Genomic DNA, 25948 nt, shown 5'->3' with positions numbered 1-25948 from the left:
TTCAGAAGATACCTTGATCCATACTCTACATGTGCACGAAAACCGATTTTGAAAATATTGGTTCGTTATTTAATAAAAAATCAAAAATCGAAAAAATGAGAAAATGCTTCCAGTTTCGCCGTAAGTGCCTTGGTAAGCAACTCTATAGATTTCATCAATGATTCCGCAAGCAATTCTATTTAGAGCTTTTGCAATAACAACGGCCCCAAAGATAGCGCTGTAAGTTTTATTTGAAATTTATCGAAAATGTCTCTTATAAAATCTATTTATAAATTTCTTAAAGGACTTTCTCATGAATCGACTTGATCAATGGAATCTACTGCTATGAACACTCACGGATAAAGCGTTATTTACTTGATAAAATTTGTTTTACTGTCGTCTTCAGACTAAATTTTCATATCTGGATTTCTAGATTGCCTTTTTTCTAGTTACGCTAATTAAGCTAGATTAATTTCTCCAATAACAACCCTAATTATTGGAATAATTTTCTGGATTTTTCTACAATGAAATGTTGGGGGCCTCCACAACACTGTGGCCCCGGGCCCCCACATTTGTAAATCCGGCACTGGCAGGGCATAACGAGAGAATGCCGAACAACATCCCTGCAAATCTGGATGGTACAAGAAGACCTGGAGGGAAGCGAGCAATATACGCGCACCAGGTGCAAATGTGAGACGCAGCTGAGGATGGAGGACTGCAGCCGCGAACCGAGTATTGTGGGGAGGAATTGTTGATTTGATTCAGTTTAATTGTAATACAGAAAAAGCGGAAAGAGACCTCGGTAAAAGGCGGAGAGCGCCTAGTATACGAAATAGTGGTAAAGGGAGGTGGGCTAAACCGAAATTGTAGGCACAATCGATAACGTTTAAAATTTTCCCAAACGTTTGAAACCCTAAATGGAACCAAAAAATCTGTAACTTGAAAAAAATATCATTATAACTCACTCTATCGTGCATGTCCAAATTACATACATTTCCAAGTTGCATTTTCACCCTAATAAACATTAAGTAGACAAAATTTCAAGGTGTACTCCAACTTTGCGCACGACACGCACACGGGTAACCAACCATGTTTTGTTTACGCCTCAAAAAGAGGAATGATAGGAGATACACCGTTTATAAAGGCATAACTAACGTATACAAAAGTTTCCAGATTTCCTGAAGGGTAAGTACTTTAAATAGCCTAAATCTTAATATATACATGTCGAAACATGCATCAAACACGCAGTCAAAGCTTCCTGGATCAAATAGTTTTCGACTGTTTATCCCTGAACCGTAAAGTAGAGAGTACATTATTGTATGTCTTTATGAAATGGAAATGTTGGGATGTGAAATGTCATAAAAATGTCATTTTGTTATTTGCTAATTTCTCTGTCCCTGTTTCCAAAACTAATCATCGTTATGGATTGGTTAAGTTAACTGAGGGAAATTCAAACCGGAAGTGGTGAAAATTGGATAATGTCATGACATTTTTTTTTTTCATTCAATTCAATTCAGTGACATTTCCTATTTTTATTTACACAGTGTGGAATTAATTTGAACAAAAAACTAAAAAGTTTATTGAAAACTCAACGTGTTTCTTTCAACAACTTTCTTTACGCAACGGACAGATATGCAATCAGAGCACTATGCAATGAATTGTTTGCTAGTAATCTTCATCTTATCTTTTACCACCGTACCGGCGCTTCATTCAAATGCGAACCAAAAATGATTATTTGAGAGGTTGCCGTCTGAATAGACTTATCAGTTCAAGTGCAGCAATGTTCAAAACAGCAGGACAGGTTCGTGTGGTCTCAATTTTCAGTTAAGAATTGTGTGCGGTGCTTTCTAAAATTATCAAATTAAAATTCCAGTATACATGGTCAAATATTTGTTCAAAAAGAAACCAATGCTCAAACATCTTTTTTAACTCGATCGAACTTTCATTAAAGTGTCAAACAGATGTTTGAGCTTTAGTTCATTCCTTTTCATACAGTTGACCCTGTGTAGGCCTCAAGCCTTAAAGTTCAACTAAATAATTGTTACCGTAAGACGAGGTGTTATTGATCAGCAGAATAACATTTGGCAAATCGCGCGGGTAATCAGCAAGACCATGCTGAGGGTGATTCGTAATGGAAATTCCCTTGACTTCCTTGGGCATAGAGTACCTTCTCTTAAGTTAACAACTACGGAAGTGCTCATATAACAAGCAGAGGAGCAGGCTTTTCCCCAATAGGGAAATTTTAGAAATTTTAGTTTGACTCCCGCTAATTTGTACATCGTTCAATAATTCAAACGTCGTCCAGCTCGTCCTCATATGTTATACTCTTTCTTTTTCCATATTTCAGACTATTTCATGCCAAGCAGCCGTAGCTTGGGAGCCCAACAAACCCCTCTCTGTGGAAACCGTCGAGGTTGCTCCGCCAAAAGCTGGAGAAATTCGGATAAAGGTAATCGCATCGGGCGTGTGCCATTCGGATGCCAGTTTCCTGGCAGGATACGACCCAGACGTTGCCTTTCCGGTTATTTTCGGTCACGAAGGGTCAGGAATTGTGGAAAGTGTCGGCGATGGCGTTACGAACTTCAAGCCGGGAGACCACGTGATCCCATTGTACATTCCGCAGTGCTTCGAGTGCAGGTCCTGCAAAAACCCCAAAACGAACTTGTGCTCGAAAACACGAACCGGTCCGGGGAAGGGACTGATGTCCGATGGGACCACTCGGTTCACCTGTAAGGGTCAGCAAGTATACCATTGTATGAGCACTTCAACCTTTTCCGAGTACACCGTTGTAAGTGAGAACTTCTTGTGCAAAATTGATGAATCTGCTCCGTTGGAGAAAGTTTGCTTACTGGGATGTGGTATCCCAACAGGATATGGAGCAGCTTTGAATGCCGCAAGTGTCGACAAAGGAAGCAGCTGTGCCGTCTGGGGTCTAGGAGCCGTTGGATTGGCCGCGGTAATGGGTTGTAAGGCCGCGGGAGCAACTAGAATCATTGGTGTCGATATCAATCCTGACAAATTCAAACTTGCAGAACAATTTGGGTGCACGGAGTTTGTCAACCCTAATGATTATGATAAACCAATTCAAGAAGTGCTCATCGAAAAGACGCAAGGTGGATTAGATTACACAATTGAATGCGTAGGAAATGTAACGACAATGCGAGCGGCACTTGAGTCCTGCTGCCGTGGATGGGGAGTCTCCGTTATTGTTGGTGTAGCAGAGTCCGGGCGTGATATTTCAACACGTCCGTTACAGCTTATTGTTGGTAAAACGTGGAAGGGAACTGCTTTCGGAGGATGGAAAAGTGTGGAAAGTGTACCAAAGCTTGTCACAAAGTATATGAACAAGGAACTAATGGTAGATGAGTTCATTACACATACTATGTCAATAGATAAAATAAACGAAGCATTTAAACTCATGCATGAAGGAAAAAGCATTCGTTCAGTTATAATATTTTAACAAAACTAAATAAAGCTACACTGATATTAAAGATGATATTTGATTTCGTTCAACAGAAAAAAAAAACAGGTATCTATATGTCAACAAAGGTTATCGAACGACATATATGTGATTCATGTAACAACTAAGACTAAACGAGATTACATATCCCCAACCTCCTTTTGTTGTATGAAACCTTATTTGAAATAAGTTTTACCGTTGTGTGATCTTCAACATTTTTTTTTTGTTTTTAATGTATCAACTACTATTTTTTTAGCCAAATCGAGCACGACAGACCGGTGTACTGAACCGATGTGGATTACCCATAGGTTCGGCGATAGGAAACTAATCGGCTCTTCCATTCCTACGGCGTTCTTATGGGAGTGGCGTCATGTTAACAAAGTTCAAACCAAGGTTCAAACATAACGTCACTCGCATAAGAGCACCGTACACGGAGAGACGAAACTACCCAAAAGTGAGTTCTTTCCACCCAACTTCGGGGTTGCGTGCGTCAAGCCAATTTTGAGTTGATGGAATCGATGTTTTTGTTGGGTTGTTCCCGCTTACTTCTATGTGAAAAAAATACCTAATTTTAAGTTTTTTGCACCCAACCGAAATTTTGACTAGGTTGTATTCACTCAAATTTGAGTACTGTGCTAGAAACTCAGTCTTGGCTTGACGCACGGAACTGCAATAGTTGGGTTGTTTCTCTCTTCACTCTCTGACAACAATAGAAAGATCGCATGAAAAGGGAGATGAAAAAGAACTCAAAATTGAGTTTAAAAGTACCTAATTTTGAGTTTTTCAGTTTCTCCGTGAGGAATGAAAGAGCCTACTACCCAAGTAACCAAAAGTTCCGCTTCCCATGACAAAATGCACTTTCAAGTTCCGCGAAGTTCAGATAAAGTTCCAAATGGAACTTTCTGGCTGCTTAAGAGGCTAACGATGAGCCTACCTGGTACTTCGGTCACAAGTTCCAGCAAGGCTCATTGGTAGCCTCTTAAGCAGCCAGAAAGTTCCATTCGGAACTTTATCTGAACTTCGCGGAGCTTTAAAGCTGCTTAAGATGCTAATTGGAACTTTGTCGGAACTTTCAAGTTCATAGAAGTTTAGTTCAGAAGCATAGTGTTTCAATGAAGATTAAATTTATTTATTCTACAGAAAACAACTGTTTAAGCATACACGAATAAAAGACTGTTTCGTCTGGGGCTAGGATTCTACGTTGTGTCGGTTGGAGGAGTAGGACTCCAGGTGGCGACGAAGAAGAACAACTATTGCTTTCCAAACTAACTATTTATTTGCCATCGAGACAGACGGTGTGTCTGCTCGATGGGGAGAGTAAAACTTATACCTATGTGTACAATTGGGTTGTTTAGTGGATAAAATATTGCTATTTTATATAGCCTAATCGAAAGAGCTCATTTTTCTGAGTATAACGTGATTCCAATTCTTTTGTTTTGATGATTAAATCAACAAAACAGTTTTCATTTTCGTGGATAGAATGACAGTTCAATCGATAAAGTGACAGTTCGACCCGAACAAAAAAAATTCCCCATACAAACTTCAAATGCATTTTAAAAATAGTTCCGGGACTCCGAAAATGATGAAATTTTGGATTTCGACTAATTGTTGGGCGGAGAATCCGATTATGAAATAATCCGGATACCCCTAAAGAGCCCAATTCACTGTTGCCTTTTATAGGCGACACAGTATGGAGACGAACAAATAGAACACAATTAAATCTATAGCCGCACGCGCCGCAATGCGCTAGATACAGCGTGCACGGTGCCTACCGTGTCGTCGACGACGGGATGAACTGTACAATGCGCAGCGTGTTTCAATGAAACAATTCACACGCTGCTGGGACGTGGTTGAACAATAGAGTTAATAAACTATAGAGGACGAATGTCGCTGCTGTTCCCTTTGTTCTCGCTCGCAAACATGTCGGGTATCTATCTGTCAAACTGCATACTTTTTCGCTTTGACACTTATAGCCCGGCCTATCTCCGCCAGCAACAGATGTTTCGGCAGCGACGCCAGCGACATTCTTCCTCTATAGTTTATTACCTCTATTGGTTGAACAGCCGATAACGTTTGCGCCGTTTGCTCTTGGTGCGAGATGCAACAAAGACAAATATGAATTTGTCAAATCAATGAATACTAGGCATGAGCAAAAAAAAATTGGCGCCCATCGGATTCGAACCGATAGTCGCTGCGTGAGAACCCTGCTCTACCACAGTACTACAGTTGCGAATGAGAGAACAACAGGAAAAGTCTAACTTGAATCGATTTTCTGTCGGCAGCTAGTTTTGTACATTTGTACAGTAGTGAAGTTAGCTTGACTTTGACATGTGTCTTCAGCAGCGCAGCGGTAAATCGGCAGGCTATCACGCAGGAGGATCTAGTTCGAATCTACATAGCAGCGACATGTGTGAAAATATAATTATCAGAAGCAATTTCCAAACATATGAAGCACAAGCTCACCAACAGGGTGGGATTGTGATTCCGAAAAACACATTTTTGTTTCTACATGAATTTTGTCAAAGTTCTCTGAGAACCTGCTTAGAAGGCTATCCAGCGTGCTTATGTGAACTTTCAAGTTCCAAAATCACTAAAAAATTAAGCTGCTTAGAAGGCTAATGAGTAACCTCGAACAAACTGCTTAGCTTTTAAAGTACCCTTTTATCTGAACTTTTGGTTACTTGGGTAGTTTCCTATCGCCGCACCTATGGGTAATCCACGGTACTGAACGATAGATTGGAGACTATACAATTCCCATGCAGAGAAATAAGTTGTACCTAAACACAAATATAATTCTAGTTCAAATCAATCGGTTTTTTATTTTACTATAGCGACTAACTAATTTTTACACTCAGCCAAATAACGTTAAGACTTCCTTAAGGTTTTACCACATCAAACGTGGTTTACATACTTGGTTTTACTTTTGAAACGGCCTTTATATTTACCAACACGATATCCTCAAGCGTCGATAACCCTGTGGGCATAGTAATCCCCGACGTTCATAGATCGATACTTTGGTGCTGTCTAAAAATTACGTAACGCTCTAGGGGGAGGGGGAGTACGGCAGAGCGTTACGAGCCATAAAAAAATTTTAGGATTTTCATACAAAAAAGCGTTACGAAAGTGGGAGGGGGTTTCAAAAAATCTTGATTTAAGCGTTACGTAATAAATAGATGCTGCCTTTCTAGTTATGGCTAAAATTCATAAGGTATTTTGATTGATTTGTCTTTATTAGAGAGACTTTCAGCCCTTGGCTGGTTCGTCTCTCCTAAGGTATTTTGATAAATATCGTTAGTTTAGGGTAATTCATGTATTTTGGACAGGCTGAGGACAACGTTGGAAAAATTGTCCCTTAAATTCCTTAGAAACCAATTGAGTATTTTGCAAATATGCAAATTTTGCAAATTACTAATACTCTTATAATATGACTGTACTTTGCGTTCCTGGTGACAAAAACTTTAACGAAAGCATCCCTAATCACCTATTAGAATGACATTTTGGACACCGAATATATGTTTTGGATACCCTCAGGTATATATATAATTTGGACAGAGCTATTAGCTCAATGTTGAACCATGAATACTGTTAAATCATGGAAGTAGTATAGATTAACAATTATGTTCATACAAATATGTAACCACATTTTTTCGTTTAACAGGCATCTATTTTGGTAACTAATAAAGTTTTTGTTAAAATCGAGGAAATATCGCCAGACCTACGGAATACGGAAGTATGCAGTTGCACAGCATCGCCATGTAGTTTAGGCGCCGTCCACAAATTACATAACGCTCTAGGGGAAGAGGAGAGTACGGCCATAGATTTAATACTAAGATGTAAATGTGGGGAACAAATGCGTTCAAATTTATGACCACAGTCGTTCCCCCAGCATATTCGCCCACTTTTAATTTCGCCCGAGGCGACGCTTTTGTTCTCCGTTTCCGCCACTAGGTATATCAAAGCAAACACAAAATTTACAAATGTCGTCACCAAGATAACGAGGTTTCCTTATTTGTTTATTTTGAAGTACTGAAGAAAAGAGTTTTAATGAACGTCGGAAAACATTGATTTCTCCTGGTACAATTTCACATGATCTCAGACGGAGACGTACAATTAGACGTACTGAACGATTGAAGGCCGTGTATTGTAGGGCGAATGCTTTTTGTTCATCAACAACGGGGTTCAGCGGATTCCGTAGACGATGTGCTACGAAAAATGCCTTTCGTTTTTGGAAATGGGACGACCGCGTCGTACCCCTGGAACCTGGGAGTCAAAAGAGGCCTTTCAATTTAAACAAATCAACTCTAACTCGCTGTTGGTACGGCAGAGCGTTACGGCCTCGGTTACGGCCCATACAAAAATATTAGGATTTTCATACAGAAAAGCGCAACGGAGGGGGGAGCGAAAGCCTACAAACCTCTACAAACTGCAATTTAAACAACTGCATTTATATCCCAATTAGGGTAAACAGGTATAATATAAAAATGAAAAAAAATAAATAAAAAAAATATTGGGCTTCGTGGCCGTGCGGTTAGCGGCGGCAGTCGTCTAGGCGTATCGTAAGCCTCGGAGTGTGGGTTCGATTCCCGCTCCAGTCGGTGGAAACTTTTCGCCAAACGAAAAATTCATTACTGGGCCACTGGGTGTTCTGTGTGTTGTCCGTTGTCTAATGTAAGTATTGCACATTGCGCAGTTAAAAGTGCGACGAGGAAGTGCGATTTGGTGTGTCAGATCGTGTCGGTGTCTTCACCGCACTTATAAGCCATTTTACGAGACGTTTCAGAACAGCTGATCGCAGCAGCGGCGTCAACTGACAGAATTCCACGCACGTTTGTTTTGCTGGAATATCGCGTAATTTTTGAAAAGGTACTTGTTCAACAAATTGGAGATATGAGAAATTTGAGCCAAAATAGGTTCAAAAGCTGTCGTAGAAGCAATATAAATCTCAATAATTAATCAGGTATTTTTTTCGTCACGATTCACTCGTTAACTAGCGAAAAAAAATTAAATAAAAATATCATATTATGGTTTTAGCCAGTTTCAAAAACTACGCTTGACTTGCGCGCAGTCATTAACCATCATCAACCAGACGATGATTGAAAACGTAAACATCAGAGCGCGGAGTTCTGTCGTTTGACTAGCCTAACGACAGAAACAGAAGTACGCGCTCTGATGTTTACGTTTTCAATCATCATCCGGTTGATGATGGTTAATGACTGCGCGCAAGTCAAGCGTAGTTTTTGAAACTGGCTAAAACCATAATTAGAAATTTTTATTTAATTTATTTTCGCAAGTTAACGAGTGAATTGCAACGAAAAAAACACCTGATTAATTATTGAGTTTTGTATTGCTTCTTCGACAGCTTTTGAGCCTATTTTGGCTCAAATTTCTCATATCTCCCATTTATCGAACAAGTACCTTTTCAAAAATTACACGATATTCCAGCAAAACAAACGTGCGTGGAATTCTGTCAGTTGACGCCGCTGCTGCGATCAGCTGTTCTGAAACGTCTCGTAAAATGGCTTATTCTTTAGCTCATGATGAATAAGTGCGGTGAAGACACCGGAACGATTTGATGCAATATCGCACTTTTATTTAAGATTCCGCACCTTGTCGCAGTCCAGTTAGCAATGCAATAAACTATAATTTGTTCAGTCTGTGCAGCCTCTGGCTGAAGACGGTGTGAATTATCTTTTAAAATTAAAAAAAACAATACCGTCTACCCCCGTTCGTTTGAACGGCACCTCATGCAAACCAACGGGGTTCATTTTTAATTTGAACGTCTAGCAACTCTGTTAGCATCGAAAAACACACTACTGGCAACCTGATTTGGTGTTTTGTTTTGGTTCTGCGTTCCGTTTCACACCGTTCCATTAGCAGAATGACGTTTGAACCATTTTTAGTTTGAACGATGTGCAGATTAGAGAGGGTCAAACTAAAAAGTGTTCAGATTACATGCGGTCAAACGAACGAGGGTAGACGGTAGAATTTTTTGTGCACGCTATGAAAAGTTACAGCGATGTTGAATTTTTTTGTGAGAGAAAAAAAGTTGCCTATCGCAAACATTTTGGCCACCCCCTGTACGATTCACAGCTTTGTGCACTAAAGGAGGCTTGCAGTAATGACAAGCATAAAAATGTTTTTAAATTTACCATGGCAAAACATGATCATCGACCTTGTGTGCGTTTTGTTTCTTCTCACATCATCCGGTTCGATAGCCGAGTGGTAGCGTGCGAGCCTGGTGTTGTCAAGGTTCTTGGTTCGAATCCGGCTGCCAACAGAATTTTTTTTAATTGAAAATTGACTCCACAGTAAAATTGAAAACATAATTATTCTGTTGAATAAGCCATTTTACGAGACGTTTCAGAACAGCTGATCGCAGCAGCGGCGTCAACTGACAGAATTCCACGCACGTTTGTTATGCTGGAATATCGCGTAATTTTTGAAAAGGTACTTGTTCAACAAATTGGAGATATGAGAAATTTGAGCCAAAATAGGTTCAAAAGCTGTCGTAGAAGCAATATAAATCTCAATAATTAATCAGGTATTTTTTTTCGTCACGATTCACTCGTTAACTAGCGAAAAAAAATTAAATAAAAATATCATATTATGGTTTTAGCCAGTTTCAAAAACTACGCTTGACTTGCGCGCAGTCATTAACCATCATCAACCAGACGATGATTGAAAACGTAAACATCAGAGCGCGGAGTTCTGTCGTTTGACTAGCCTAACGACAGAAACAGAAGTACGCGCTCTGATGTTTACGTTTTCAATCATCATCCGGTTGATGATGGTTAATGACTGCGCGCAAGTCAAGCGTAGTTTTTGAAACTGGCTAAAACCATAATTAGAAATTTTTATTTAATTTATTTTCGCAAGTTAACGAGTGAATTGCAACGAAAAAAACACCTGATTAATTATTGAGTTTTGTATTGCTTCTTCGACAGCTTTTGAGCCTATTTTGGCTCAAATTTCTCATATCTCCCATTTATCGAACAAGTACCTTTTCAAAAATTACACGATATTCCAGCAAAACAAACGTGCGTGGAATTCTGTCAGTTGACGCCGCTGCTGCGATCAGCTGTTCTGAAACGTCTCGTAAAATGGCTTATTCTTTAGCTCATGATGAATAAGTGCGGTGAAGACACCGGAACGATTTGATGCAATATCGCACTTTTATTTAAGATTCCGCACCTTGTCGCAGTCCAGTTAGCAATGCAATAAACTATAATTTGTTCAGTCTGTGCAGCCTCTGGCTGAAGACGGTGTGAATTATCTTTTAAAATTAAAAAAAACAATACCGTCTACCCCCGTTCGTTTGAACGGCACCTCATGCAAACCAACGGGGTTCATTTTTAATTTGAACGTCTAGCAACTCTGTTAGCATCGAAAAACACACTACTGGCAACCTGATTTGGTGTTTTGTTTTGGTTCTGCGTTCCGTTTCACACCGTTCCATTAGCAGAATGACGTTTGAACCATTTTTAGTTTGAACGATGTGCAGATTAGAGAGGGTCAAACTAAAAAGTGTTCAGATTACATGCGGTCAAACGAACGAGGGTAGACGGTAGAATTTTTTGTGCACGCTATGAAAAGTTACAGCGATGTTGAATTTTTTTGTGAGAGAAAAAAAGTTGCCTATCGCAAACATTTTGGCCACCCCCTGTACGATTCACAGCTTTGTGCACTAAAGGAGGCTTGCAGTAATGACAAGCATAAAAATGTTTTTAAATTTACCATGGCAAAACATGATCATCGACCTTGTGTGCGTTTTGTTTCTTCTCACATCATCCGGTTCGATAGCCGAGTGGTAGCGTGCGAGCCTGGTGTTGTCAAGGTTCTTGGTTCGAATCCGGCTGCCAACAGAATTTTTTTTAATTGAAAATTGACTCCACAGTAAAATTGAAAACATAATTATTCTGTTGAATAAGCCATTTTACGAGACGTTTCAGAACAGCTGATCGCAGCAGCGGCGTCAACTGACAGAATTCCACGCACGTTTGTTATGCTGGAATATCGCGTAATTTTTGAAAAGGTACTTGTTCAACAAATTGGAGATATGAGAAATTTGAGCCAAAATAGGTTCAAAAGCTGTCGTAGAAGCAATATAAATCTCAATAATTAATCAGGTATTTTTTTTCGTCACGATTCACTCGTTAACTAGCGAAAAAAAATTAAATAAAAATATCTTATTATGGTTTTAGCCAGTTTCAAAAACTACGCTTGACTTGCGTGCAGTCATTAACCATCATCAACCAGATGATGATTGAAAACGTAAACATCAGAGCGCGGAGTTCTGTCGTTTGACTAGCCTCATAAAATAGACTATTGAAACGAAACTCAGTCTGCACAAATTTAGTGGCGTTGTGTTTTTAAATTGACCCTCAGAATACACACCAAAAATTTTGAAATGCTTCCAGCACGCCAAAAACCAGCAAAAGAAATTGCTGAATTTCAGCAACATTTTTGCTGAATTTCAGCACAACTTTGCTGATCAACTGTCGAAATTGCTGGATGGTTCAGCAAGTTGAAAAATAATTGCTGATACTCAGTAATTTGTATTGCTGAATGCAATCAGCACGCCAAAAATCAGCAAAGTTTGCTGATTACCAGCAAAAATATTTTGCAGTGTAGTAATTTCCACCGCAAGCCGCCGTTCAGTGTGTGAATGGCTGCAAAAGCAGTTACGTCCTTTTCAGGGAACGTTCAAAAATTACGTCCAACATTTTGGGGGGAGGGGGGGTCTAAGAAAGTGTGACAGTACGTGTATTAGGTATAGGAAAATAGCGCGACAGAGGGGGTAGGGGGGTGTCTAGAAATCCCGAAAAACGATGGACGTAATAAATGAATCTTCCCTCAAATGTTAGTGCAACCTTTTGCTTCTAATCCGCGTGTCTCTCCGTGTAGGGTAGGCGTAAATTTTGATTCTGACATTTCCCATCGGGTGGGCCTAAAAATGTAAACATTTAAAATTTGAATCGTGATTCGTATTTTGTTGTTTTGGCTTCGCAAAATTTTCAGTATCAATATTCCGAATATTCTCTCGTAAAAATCAGGTAATCGTGCAAAGATTTGCCCCACAATGAAGGATTCGGACGAGCTGGAGCTTCAGGTCAATGCCGACGAAATGTGCCGCACCTGTTTGGGCCAATTTCCGACGGGTCAATTGAAGCCAATTTTCTGCAACGAAATCCTGGACGGCAAAATCATCTCTTTCCCCAAGGTGCTGGAATCTACCGTGGGAATCAAGGTAAATTAATTGTGAAGCATTCGTTTTTATGAATGCATTTACTAGATAAAAATATTTCAGCCAGCGAAAAACGAAGCCTTCCCGAAAAATGTTTGCGTAGATTGCAAAAGCAAGTTGAAGGAGCTATTTTCCTTCAGAGAGAAGACTACAAAATCGTTCGATCTGTTGTATGAAATATTCGGCATTGCAAAACCACCGGTTTCCCAACCACTAAAGAAGGAACTGAGCGTAGCGGGCACACAAACGTGTCCTTTAATTATCAACGAAGAAGATTTAGAAACATGTCATCAATATCTGACGATCACCCGGGCAGCGAAACCGACCACGAGCGATGCGGCTTGCCAAGCTGGACCAAAGACGGAAGAATCGCCGTGTCAAACCGAATCGCTAGCAGTCACCAAGAAAGATGCCTCCACACAGATAGATCATCCTTCGTTGCAAAATTTTGAGATTTCCCCGGTTGAAGAGGAAACGGGCAGTCAAACAAACGAAACATTGTACGTGGAAGAGACGACGGAAATGGATGACGATAATTTCAGCCAGGTGGACGTGATTGACGATATGGGAGCGGCGGATAATATTGTCGACGATACGGACCTGGAGCTCGATGACAATGAAATGCCGGCACTTTTGGAGCAGGATGAGTTCAACTTCGTAGGTAAGTCGATGCTGTAATTACCTACTTTTGATTTCAGTTCTCCGTATTATATACAACGGTCACTTCTTGCTCTTATCTACGGTGAACTAAAACGCATCCATTATTATGAAATTTTGCACAAGTTGCCCTTTTTTTTCCTCCCTTGTTGGGGAAATTAAGCCACTGCGTCCAATAGGCTGAACTTTTGTGGCAAGTTGCCCTAACTCCAAGTTCTGCTCTATCGCTTCCGCTTTATGGTACTTGATTGAAACATTGACGATTGCATCCAATGCTTGTAATTCGCTTACTCCAGTTTCTGGAGATTGTATCTAATGGATATCACATTCCAAGAACTGACTGTCCGTCCATTCATTTTGTTTTCAGTTATTTTTGCTTCAATCCATTTGCTCAGGTTTGTTCTACTTTTGCTGGTAGGATTTGACGCTAGTATTTAGCTCTTTTAGGGACCGAGCGGCTTTTAGCAAATGTTACAAAAATGATTGTATTTGAGTTGGTCCAACTCCAGGAGTGCATTTTATTAATATACCTACTTGATATCTAATGTATACTAAGCTAAATTATCATCTTTTTTCCTCAGAAAAATCAAGCGACAAATCGGACAACCATGACAAGGCAGAGCAAGGCATTGAACATGAAACTATTGAATACTTAACATACGAAGTAATTCGAGAAGAAGAAGAAGAAGAAGAACCTGAAACTGAAGTCAAATCTAGCCGAAGTTTCAAAGAAGCTACCTCCAAAGTTGGCATTGAGAAGAAATGCAATTATTGTCAGTTTGTTTCGAGCGTTAAATCAGCCTTCAATGATCATTATGCCATCCACGAGCAGACAATTGAAACTATTTTCGATAGAGTAGATTACTATCGATGCACCAACTGTAAGGTGGTCTATCCGACATTGTCGAAACTACAGGACCACGCCACCACTGAAGAATGTAATGCAATAGATCGTGAAGATTTTGAAGAGTCCAGTGATGCGATCGTACATGAGCAGTTCTACAACGTGGGGTTGGACATATGCCTGCCAAGAATGAAAACGTTCCACCTCAATGAAAGGTCACAAGTGGTTTGCGGTTTCTGCAGCTTAGCTTTTGAAACGTGGTCTGATGCTTTGGAGCACTACTCTTCAATTCACGAAAACGAGGAAACTAGCGCTGAAGACGTCAGTCGCATTTGGAATACCTACGGATATGATCGAATCCACAGATGCGGAATATGCAAGGACCAGTTTGCGGACGCAAGCTTCATACGGCAACATGTTTATTTCCATAGATCGAGGTATGACTGCCCGTACGATTGCTCGGGAACGTTCCGGGATTTCTTCAAGCTGACGGTACATTTGAATCAAAACCATCTCTGCAAGAAAACTGGTTTGGTTGCTGACGCCAAGGTGCTGCCTTCGCAACCCGATATGGTGTGCCAAATTTGCTTCAAACGGTTCACCTCCGAAGCGTCGTATAAGGTGCACACAAAGTAAGTATTACTGTATTCAATCATTCTATGTTTTGACTTGTTCCAATTATAAAAAAAAAAAACAAAATTAGAGCTAGGAGTGTCATCACATGAATGTCAAAATACGATATTTATTTCCTTAGTTCGACTAGACCAATCGGCCACAGTATTTGAACTTCAAAAATATAGTGTCGATTTGTGGAAACCTTTTACTCGGGATTTCGCTAACCATCACCCATTTCAGAAACCATTTTGCAAACCGTCGCTATACATGTACCGAGTGCCCGAAGGCGTTCCTGCAGAAGTGTGATCTCACCATCCACATGCGGTCGCACACCGACGAGCGCCCGTTTGCCTGTACGGTGCCGGGATGTGACAAAAAGTTCCGCACTTCGAGTCACCGGCGCGACCACATGTCCACGCATGCCGAGGAGAAAAAGTACCAATGCGATATCTGCCTGAAGCACTTCAAAGCGGAAAGAATTCTTCAGGGCCATATAAGGTAAGAATTTTTACTCTTAATGTACATTTTTGCCATTTGTCGAAAATAAGTGATCGCAATCTAATGATTTGTGATAGGTTACACTCTGGATTTAGACCATTTGATTGTTCTGAATGTGGGAAAACATTTAGCCGGAAGCATCACGTGAAGCTACACATGAAAACTCACGGGAAGAATGTGAAATTCGAGTAATCTATAAGCAACAAAGGTAAGTTTTATGTCCAAAACTGTAATAAAAATGTAGGGTAGCAACATAAATATCAATGGGTATCATTTGTATAGAATTATTCGAAATTATTCCCTGGCCAAGTTCGCAGGGGTTGACGGTATTAAAGTGAAGGAGTTTCATTTTGATTTTATTGTAATGTAGTGTTCTTTAGTGAAACATATCACCTTTTTAATACTTTAATGCGCCTCCAACGGTTCATCACGAACCGGCTGCTGCAGATGGAGTATGGCTGATCATATGCATCAGACATGCTCGATAAACACGGAGGAACCGCCGGGGCTCATTAAAGTCTATTCCCAAGCAATAGTTCCAAGTCGGTTGGATTTGAGAAGGTTTTGATGATCGTTACAAATCCTAATAAAAGCATTATAGGATTTGTGACAGGTTTTGGAACCTTTTACAGCCAGCTGACTTCAAAATGTTGTTTGAGCTTTCTTTCCCACGTTTCTCGGTTGATTTTGATTAGTAATTTATTGATTTCATAGTCGCTTTTTTGAATTTTTACAATGTTAGTTGGTCATAAGGACTGTTCAATTTATAAAACGGACAACTTTACAAGGCTATAAAAAGAAGACGCGTAGTTCAAATTTAACCACCCTTGCTTCGCTGTTCAGTACGTCATCTTTTATTATAGTAATCATTTTTGAATCAAATAAAAATAGTTTTATTTTATAGAAAATCAGCCAGGTGTTAAATGAGGTGAATTTTTCGATCACTGAAAATTGAAAATATTTATAAAATTAATGGTCACATATGGTGTATCGTTTTCAATACCAGAAAAATATGTGCCATGCTGCAGCATCATAAGTTACAAACATTCTGGCAAAATTTAAACTCAATTGGAAAATTAAGTATTGAGATATTGAAGTCTCAAGTGAGATTCGATTTTTTGAATAAAATTCAATGGTAAAGCAAAAAGAGCATGAAAATATTAAATAATCAAGTTTTTTATGCATCCAGTCGAAAGTGGGAATAATGTGGTTTTAATTGCAGAAAACTGCTTCTTAATAGCATTACTGGTTTGGTTACTGTGCGCTATTACAGACACAGTAATCGAAACAGTTTCGTTCTCTGAAGGTTCTTCCAATTAACCATGCAACCTAATGCAAATTTTGCATAACAATGATGTTGGAAATTAAAACTTTGCATCCGATTATTGTTAAATAAGGTGTACAATAACATAGGACCAACTTTGTTGAAAATAAATAATAACAAGATTCGCTAGAGTCGAAAATTTGCATCAATGGAGCAAAAAGTATGACAGTTTTTAATTTGACCATCTCTATGGATTAAATTTTTGATGAAAAATGCAATTAAGAATAAATTTTTCTTCTGTATCATTCAGAGAGCAATATTCTTCTACTCTGGACAAAATTTTAGCCGAATCCGTGATGCTATTGCAACACAGGACTTAAATGAACATTTTTTTAATAATTTTCATGAAAACAAGGCAACTCACTAGATCAAGCTGGAGAATGCTTGGTGCATTATTACTGACCAACTATTGAGCATTACCTTTAGTAGAATGGTATAAGATTCCAGTTCAATAAAAACTTCATGAAAATGTGCATGTTAAGTATGTGGAAAGTTATATCGAATTTTGAGAAATGGGTTTTTATTGATGTTTTACGAAAACCGCTTCAGGTACACAATAAAGAATATTTTGCTTAATGTTATATTTTTCCTACATTTGAGAATAGCTAATGAAAGTTATGCAAAAAACTGATAATGAATTTATTGAAAGACAAAAAAGATATCGCACAAGCTAGTTTTTATTCTTAATCACTTAACCTAATTTACAGCTCTTTTGTCCACTAGGGTACTACGTGAGCGATTCCGATTGGACGCTGCACTTTCACGTTGTACAGCGCCTAAATGTATTCTATTCTATTCTATTGTATTGAACTGGTTGCCTTTGTGCTTCTTTCATTCTTCTACCCTGTCCATGGTAGAATGATGAGCACGATAATGCTGATGTGTGGCTGCTGTTCCTTTTCCAGTCCAATTGGGGGTCCATTATGAGTTGCGATTCGCCGATATCCAAATTCCGGGTCCGTTAGAGCTATATGCTCCGAAGAGGGTCAAGTGCCAGCTACTCTCGGGGGGAAGAGCAGCTGACGAAAAATTGCAAGTGCCGGGGCTGGGTTCGAACCCATGACCATCCGCTTATGAAGCGAACGTGTGGACCACTGCGCCACGGGCCCCGACGAACACAAGCTAGTTGTCCGTTTTATAAATTGAACAGTCCTTATTTTAAATAAAGCAATTAAAATCGACCGAAGAATTAATAGTGGGAAGGCGATTTGCAGCACTTAATAGGACAGATCGGTGAAGTACTAGATTTGTAGTAATGAGCTGAATTTTAGTATGGTGAGAAGGCCAATTCTCCGTTTCTGCAACGAAATGGTGCAAAAAGCGTGGGTATTATGATTCCTTGCCTAATTTGATGCTGTTTGAGCAAAACTTAGGGCAACAGTGTTGTTGTTTTTTCCATTTCTTGCAACATAAACAACATAGTTATCCATGCTCAAACAGCAACAAATTAGGCAAGGAATCATAATACCCACGCTTTTTGCACCATTTCTTTGCAGAAACGGAGATTTGACCTTCTCACCATACTAAAATTCAGCTCATTACTACAAATCTAGTACTACACCGAACGTGCCCCATTGTGCTGATAGATTCGAAGCTAACGTGCGAACACTTGAACGCATTGTTGGCGTCAATGCGTTCGACGTGACATTTTGGGCAAAAGTGACTGCTTTTTATTAGCTGAACAACGATATTTGTGTATGACTAGGATGACATTCTAGGCCACACTTGAGAAAATGACATGGTTTTGTTATAACCAAAAAGGAGCAACGAGACGACTTCTAAATAAAACACATCTGTTTCGATTAACAGTCAAAACATTTCTACTTTATTTCACCTATTCGGGCACATCGCTAAGTCTAAGAATCTGAGCAGCTCCTCGCTCAGAACTCATTCTCATGAGAGATGGTATTACACCATCACAACACCTCTTCCCTTTAGACAAAACTACTATCTTCTGAAGGTTAAATGTTGACATTCAACTAGCCTAAACTGAACCTTTCATTTAATATGTCTTGCTTAATCAGATCACAAAAACAATACTCATATCCAAGCTCATGGATGACGAGTAGTTTTATAGATTACAAACAGTTATATATTTTGTTTACATTAGATAACTATAACCTAATAGTTATTTATGCAACAAGTTGCAAAATGATGATTTTTTTAGCACGAGTTGTAGGTTTATCCAACGAGGCTTGCCGAGTTGGATAAATACGACGAGTGCTGAAAAAATCGAGTTTTGCAACGCGTTGCATACAAAGTTTTTTGTAATTGCAAAAATTCCCGTACAGTATAATCTCTCTAGCCACACAAACGTGTATCAGCAGCAACCACGTGCGAGCCTCCATGCTCGCACGGACAGGACGTAGTGCATAGTATTTTCTTCGATCAGGTAGGCTATGGTGGGCCAACTGTCGCAAGTTTTCAAGCTCCCGTCGTCGTCATGCAGCATCATGAGCAAAAGCAAAAGTAGGTTCAGCTTCTGCTTCTACACCTGATTGGCAGTTCAAATCAGAATCTGAATCGTCCTGATTCGGATTCGAACTGATCAGTGCATGTAGAAGCAGCAACTGTATCTACGGAAGTAGCGGTACTAAACAAAAAGTGTGTGCTAGCAAAAGTGCCGAAAAGTGATACTTTTCAGCACTCTAAAGAGTGCCGAAAAGTAGTACTTTTCGGCACCTTTGCTCCAGTGAAGAAAAGTAGGCCGTTTTATCATTGTTACCGCGAGTGAAAAGTAGGGGAATTCGCAACGCAATTACAAAAAACTATTTTTTTACACGATAAATCATGTTTTAAAATCGTAAAGCCTGATGTTAAAAATCCAAAAAAAACACTGTCATTTTTTACAATCTTTACACTTGGTGCAATCACCCTAGAAGTAGAAGCAGAGATGAAAACGAAATACATGTATGTAAATAACACTTTGTAGACACAATTCACACAGGATAACGATCAGTCGGTTCCGTAGGTTGTCTTTTTTTTTTTTTTTCCTTCTAAACCATAGGGGGATAATCTGCTCAACAGACACCCTAACAGAAGGTTAGGGTAGTGTAGGTCTGACAGGCCGTCTTCTACAACAAAAGTAAAATCCAGGACTACTCTCTCCTCGTACCCACTAAACCATTCCTATGGTCGCCAAACCCTACGTCTCTCCGGAACCACCAAGAAGGTATTGCTTCAGAGAGGGGCTAGTGCACATCGCACCCACAAGGTTAGCTGCGTAGCCTGCAGCAACGAACATCGATGACTCGCTTTGGAGAGTCCATCACGGTAGCATGCTGGCGCTTAGCCAGTTTCCCGAGTGGTCCTCGCCACTCCCTTTGTCCTCGGAAGGCGGGCAGGGTCAACCCCGCCCGCGCCCTACTGCTGAGCGGACATCAAGAACTGATGCCCACGTGCAACCCGATCTGACCTGCCCGCAAAGGAAGGGTATCACTACCCTTCAGGCCCTATCAGATGCACCCGTAGGTTGCAGACAGCAGGATCTCACCTACCCCGACCCTTGCCGGGGACCCCTTTCCAACCGCGGGCTCGGATCCAACCCAGTAGACCGACGCCACGACAGCACCGCTACCGGGACTTCCTCTCCGCGGCCACTTAATCGTTGTAAGGGTCGATCTCGACCGCAGGGCACCGGTATGACCTACGAAGCCGACTCCGAACCCCTGGACCACCTCTTGTACTGCATCTGGACTAGCCATTCTCCGAGTCCACGCGCCACCTCCTCTGTAGCTCCCAGACGATGTGGGTAATAGCCGTTGAAACGGCGTTCCAGCCAAACTCATCCCTACACATCCTCTGGACCAAGTTGTCCGGAGTTGTGTCCTCCCCGCATGTGGCAAGCATGCGGTCACGCATTGTGCGAAAACGCGAGCACACGAACAAAACGTGTTCCGCCGTTTCCTCTAAACCATTGCACACTGGGCATTCTGGAGAATCCGCATGCCCGAAACGGTGTAGATACTGTCGGAAGCAACCATGACCTGTAAGGACCTGTGTCAGGTGGAATGTGACTTCCCCATGGCGCCTATTAATCCAACTATCTACCCTCGGTATCAACCTATAGGTCCACCTTCCTTTGGTGGAACTGTCCCACGCGCGCTGCCATTTGACCATAGAGGCCATCCTGACAGTCCTGCGTATGCCTCTTGTGCCGCGCATTTCGAAGCACTCCATGTCCTCACTGATAAGAATGCTGATAGGCACCATACCAGTAATGACGCAGAGAGCGTCGTGTGACACGGTACGGTACGCGCTCGCAACCCTCAGGCACATAAGCCTGTAAGTACTTTCCAGCTTCCGTCGGTAGCATTTAGTACTTAGCGCGGTGCCCCACGCCGGGCCGCCATACCTAAGTATGGATGTAGCAACACTAGCCAGAAGCTTGCGCTTACTGGCGTACACCGCAGAGCTATTGGACATCATCCGGGACAGTGCCGCAATAGCTGTGGAGGCTCTTTTACAGGCATAATCGACGTGGCTACCGAAGGTAAGCTTATCGTCGATCATCACGCCCAAGTGTTTGACGGAGCGCTTTGACAGGATAGTACAGTCTCCTACACTGATCTCCGTCTGCTGCTCCGACTTCAGGTTGTTAACAACCGTCACCTCTGTCTTGTGGTGAGCCAGCTCCAGTTTCCTGGACCGCATCCACGCCTCCACAACTTTGATCGAGTGGTTGGTAGTCAACTTTACCTCCTCGATCGTTTCACCGTAGACTTCGAGCGTAATGTCGTCGGCAAATCCGACAATCACCACTCCCACTGGATACTCTAACCTCAACACCTCGTCGTACATGACATTCCATAACACCGGACCCAGGATGGAACCTTGCGGGACTCCTGAGGTTATGTGAAAGCACTTCCGACCCACCTCCGTGTCGTAGACTAGTACACGATTCTGAAAGTAACTTCCGAGAATCTTGTACAGGTACTCCGGTATCCCCAGACGCAAGAGCGCATCGGCAATAGCAGACCAGCTGGCGCTATTAAACGCATTCCTTACATCCAGAGTCACTACCGCGCAAAAGCGAATTCCCCTCCTCTTAGGCTCGAGTGCTTTCTCGGCAGTTTTTGTAACCGACAAGATAGCGTCTACGGTGGACCTCCCCTTCCGGAAGCCGTACTGGTTACTCGAAAGACCATTTTCGCCCTCGGTGAACCGCAACATTCTATTGAGGATGATCTTTTCGAGCACCTTCCCCGCCGTGTCAATCAAGCATATTGGTCTATATGCCGACGGGTCTCCGGGTGGTTTCCCCGCCTTTGGCAATAGTACCAGGCTCTGCCTCTTCCAAGCTTCTGGGAAAACTCCCTCGTCCAGGCATTTCTGCATAGCAGACCTGAACATCCCGGGAGCCTCTGCAATAGCTACTTTTAAGGCCAGGTTCGGAACTCCGTCCGGACCTGGGGCCTTACCTACGCTAAGGGACTTAGCTATCCCCGCAAGTTCCACATCGGTGACCCTCTCCTCATCGCCAGCCCCAGTCCCCGGCTGTCCTACGAAAGGAGGCCAAGGACTAGGATCATGACGCGGAAAAAGTCCTCCAATGATCCCCTCCAACATCTCTGGAGATTGCTCTGTAGGAGCCATCACACCTCTCGTCTTGGCCATAACGATCCTGTAGGCGTCACCCCACGGGTTCGTATTGGCACTCTGACAGAGACCCTCAAAGCAGGCCTTTTTGCTTGCTCTTATCTCGGTCTTAAGCGCGGCTTTTGCAGCGGCGAACACCACCCGCCGTTCGTTTCGCTCTTCCTCTGATCGTGCTCGCTGCATCCGCCGCCTAGCCCGTAGGCAGGCGCGGCGCAGGTCCGCAATCGCGTCGGTCCACCAGTAAGCCGGTGGCCTCCCATTTCTAGGGTGGACTCGCCTAGGCATGGTCGCATCACACGCACGTGAGAGCACCGCTACCAGCTCGTCGCCGTCTAAACCGATTAAGTTTCGCTCACGGCGGAGCGCCTCCCTAAATACCCCTTCGTCGAAGTATGATGTCTTCCACCTGCGAGGGCTTGGCCTTGGCCTAGCCGCCTCTTCTTCTATCCGCTGTCTGCTGTTATTGTAGTCGATAGGCTGTTATTGTAGTCCGTAGGTTGTCTGAGTTTCACAATCTGTCCTCCAGTGTCAGCGACAGCCGACTGTGATCATTTCCGACGAACTTGTCTCCAGTATGCAATTCCCATTAATTAGTATCAATTCACCATTTGATTCTTGGTATACACAACCCGACGAGAATGCGCTGCATACATATGTGTCGTTTCGCTGCTGACTAGTCCAGTCTCCTTCCATCTGAAGTCCCAGCGCTCACACCAGCTAGCTTCGCGAGAACTTGTAGCACTCAAAGCTCATCGTCGTTCACAAAGTCTAACGGGTGTCGCGTGCACTCGTTCGATGGTGTCGTCGTCGTGCTTGTACTATGAGATTGATTTTAGGTACTCATGCTCACCATGAGCAAATGGATATAATAAATACAGAGCATAAAAAGGCAAAATCCAGCAAAAGAAAACTGACTGGACGAAAAGGAATCATCGACGATTCAAAATGGCCTAGCTCAAAATGCAAGCAAGATGTTCTAACATTACATCAAATTAAGAAAAATGTGCTTTTCAGCCAATCACTCAAACCAAAACATGAATGCCGTCAGGGAAAAAGCAAAATGTTGTTTCAAATCAACCACCTGACCAACACCAAAAAATTGACGAATAAAAAAGAAACACAAAAAGATGCCGTCGTGTAAAGTACGGTTTACCCGTACGCCACAATGTACAACAAATAGCCCAAAAATACGCGGATGAAATTACACACAAAATTATAAAAAAAAAACAAACCATTTACACAAATACACGCGTAAGCTTTACAAAAATAAACTATACTGAAAACTTTGACTATTTGGAGAAAAAAAAATCACGACTCAAGTTCACGTCACAAAAAAATCACAAAACCGTTGCTCACAATAATTGTAATTGTAATTGTAATTGTAATTGCTCAGTCCACACCCAGGCCGACAACTGTCAGCCCATCTGCTTGTAGACAGATGTGGACCTACTAAGCCTCCCCCGTTAACATGTCCTACACCGAATTAGCACACCGGGATCTTCCACAGGCAGGCGCTGGCGTTACCAGTCCCAACAAGTGTCAGATACATGAAATAGATGGGGTAGAGGATATAGGAAGATGTGGGAATAGGATGGAAGAGGCAGAAAATGAAGAGATAGTAGAGAGGTTTCAATTTTGTTGCTGAAACGAGAAAAAGAAAGAATGATAAAGAACATTAGCGATATGTTCATAGATTATGATTTGGTCGATAATTTCTCATCTATTTTGTTTCCATATCGTTGCATCGGTGACAATTTTCATCGCCTTTCTAGTTTTTGTTAGGGCCATCTCGCGTTTTTTTCGTCATGTCCTCTTTGCCGGTTGGCGACGTTCGGGATGTAAGTAGAAAAGCATGCATTTAATATGATTAGTACGACAGTAATTGTGATTGCTCAGTACTTCCAGCCCATTTGTCCGCAGTACAAATCAGGCATCCCGTTTTAACAAGTCCTACACAGAATTAGAAACCCGGATCTCCCACAGACAGTCCTAACTAGTGTTCAGTTAAAGGGCAGCTAATGCATTGTAATCCAGAATAAACCTACAGAAAATGTCCCAATAAAAAGTTAACACTAGTTCAACTAACTACACAAACTAAAAAGTGTTATTATACTTTATCAATGATTTCATCCTAATCTTGGCCCTAACATAGTTATGCGCTTAGTGTAAGTGGACGCCGCTTATGATTTTGGTTGGACAATGACCAAACATAGTGTTGTTTCGACAATAGTCACATACTATGCCCTACGACATTGACGATTCTATTGTCTATGGCTCACCTATTTAGCGCCACCCAGCAGGGACTTGGTCTGGTACCCAATTCAGTATATCCGCTCCACGTAATGTACCGTACCTCTTTCGATTTGTGATATATTACGCGGAACATTACTCTCTTCATTCGGATAGCGGCTATGTAACCCATTGGATTAAAAACCTCCATCAAACATGAAGCGATTAATCGGAAACTGAAGACTCTATACCAAATTTGGCTCAGAGACAGGTAATCAGTGAGGTCAGTTTTTCTCGTTTGTCAGAGACGATTGATACGTATTAAGACAAACTTTCCACTGCATCTGCCAGCAATAATCGGTGATCGATCAACATTTCGAGTACCTATACCCCAATTTACACTAGAATGTCAAGGATCACCGCTCATGCTTTACAATACAGTTGGAAAAACTAGAGCAACACCTGGCCACAATGATGCATAAAGCACTAAAGCGGACCGGAAGTGTCGGTGAGCCAGCCCCACCAATCACAAAACCGTTGCTCACAATAATTGCACAAAATGAACAAAGCACGCTTTCCAAACGAAACAAAATAAATGAGGATTTGGTGGCCAAGCCATCATTCTGATGGCAAATTTATCCTCGTACGCCACTGTTATAACCAAAAAGGAGCAACGAGACGACTTCTAAATAAAACACATCTGTTTCGATTAACAGTCAAAACATTTCTACTTTATTTCACCTATTCGGGCACATCGCTAAGTCTAAGAATCTGAGCAGCTCCTCGCTCAGAACTCATTCTCATGAGAGATGGTATTACACCATCACAACAGGTTTATCGAGGTAGGACCGATTAGACATTTGAACGAATTTGAATATTTTTCATAGTATTTGTAGGGGGATGAATACATAATAGTTGACAAGCAATCTTTATTATTTAAAATTTTATTGCAATCAACTGACCAACTTGGCGTAATTTTTGTTTATATCCTAATGGTATCATGACACTAACAGAAAAATATCAGAAGTTCAGTTACATGTCTCTGTGGGTTTTGGACCGATGACAATTTAAGGACACAAGAGATGAACACAGAGAAGTAGGAAACGATTAGCGAAATCAATTAGGAAAACAATTTGACGCAGGATTGACTATATTTTAACATACGGGGTTCGACTGATTCGATGAAAAAAAAAAACGACTAACGAGAAGAAAAACATATTGAACCATACCATAAAACCAAACCAGAAGGCAAATACAAACCGTGTGACCATAACACTACATAGGCAAATCTCCTGACTGACTGACAAATTGAAAACTTTCCAATCTTCTACCGTAACTTTTTGAGTCAGTTGGCAACAGTGTCTTAATGGATATCATTTTCCGCGTACGGCTGGCAAACTGCTTCTGAAATATTGCGCACTCTTTTCTATATTCGGGTCTAGTGTAGAGGTTTCAACTCTATTCAGAGTGCAGTTAGAAACCTAGCAAAAAAAAATAAAA

The 25948-nt window shown here is 41.4% G+C and overlaps 2 protein-coding genes and 1 long non-coding RNA gene across 4 annotated transcripts; all 3 read left to right on the top strand.

Annotated features, from left to right (window-relative positions):
- The first annotated feature begins 1655 nt into the window (after positions 1–1655).
- LOC109405691 (alcohol dehydrogenase class-3) lies at positions 1656–3475 on the top strand. 2 transcript variants are annotated; one of them, XM_019678755.3, is made up of 2 exons: positions 1656–1780; positions 2327–3475. In XM_019678755.3, exons 1-2 carry the CDS (start codon positions 1694–1696, stop codon positions 3437–3439), a joined length of 1200 nt encoding a protein of 399 aa, XP_019534300.3. In that variant the 5' UTR covers positions 1656–1693; the 3' UTR covers positions 3440–3475. The 2 variants fall into 2 exon arrangements, with proteins under 2 accessions (XP_019534300.3, XP_062715386.1); XM_062859402.1 differs by lacking the exon at positions 1656–1780 and adding an exon at positions 1815–1860.
- Positions 3476–12377: 8902 nt separating this feature from the next.
- On the top strand, positions 12378–15565 carry LOC109399304 (protein suppressor of hairy wing). Its single transcript, XM_019671741.3, has 5 exons — positions 12378–12686; positions 12747–13344; positions 13922–14816; positions 15040–15297; positions 15375–15565. Exons 1-5 carry the CDS (start codon positions 12519–12521, stop codon positions 15487–15489), a joined length of 2034 nt encoding a protein of 677 aa, XP_019527286.3. The 5' UTR covers positions 12378–12518; the 3' UTR covers positions 15490–15565.
- Positions 15566–18426: 2861 nt separating this feature from the next.
- Positions 18427–25948, top strand: LOC134291539 (uncharacterized). Its single transcript, XR_009999150.1, has 2 exons — positions 18427–19592; positions 22716–25948. It is a non-coding gene; the product is annotated as an uncharacterized LOC134291539 (long non-coding RNA).

This window comes from Aedes albopictus, chromosome 3, assembly GCF_035046485.1.
Source record: "Aedes albopictus strain Foshan chromosome 3, AalbF5, whole genome shotgun sequence".
In the NCBI taxonomy this organism is placed as follows: domain Eukaryota; kingdom Metazoa; phylum Arthropoda; class Insecta; order Diptera; family Culicidae; genus Aedes; species Aedes albopictus.
Note: the sequence above shows the minus strand (reverse complement) of the source record. Positions and strands in the feature narration are given on the sequence as shown.

Excerpts from the sequence above, each read along its gene's own strand:
- LOC109399304 (XM_019671741.3), top strand. The coding sequence starts at position 12,519 with ATGAAGGATTCGGACGAGCTGGAGCTTCAGGTCAATGCCGACGAAATG. Across the intron at positions 12,687-12,746 it reads AATCTACCGTGGGAATCAAG|CCAGCGAAAAACGAAGCCTT; the intron begins GTAAATTAATTG and ends AAAATATTTCAG. Across the intron at positions 14,817-15,039 it reads TCGTATAAGGTGCACACAAA|AAACCATTTTGCAAACCGTC; the intron begins GTAAGTATTACT and ends CACCCATTTCAG.
- LOC109405691 (XM_019678755.3), top strand. The coding sequence starts at position 1,694 with ATGCGAACCAAAAATGATTATTTGAGAGGTTGCCGTCTGAATAGACTT. Across the intron at positions 1,781-2,326 it reads TGTTCAAAACAGCAGGACAG|ACTATTTCATGCCAAGCAGC; the intron begins GTTCGTGTGGTC and ends TCCATATTTCAG.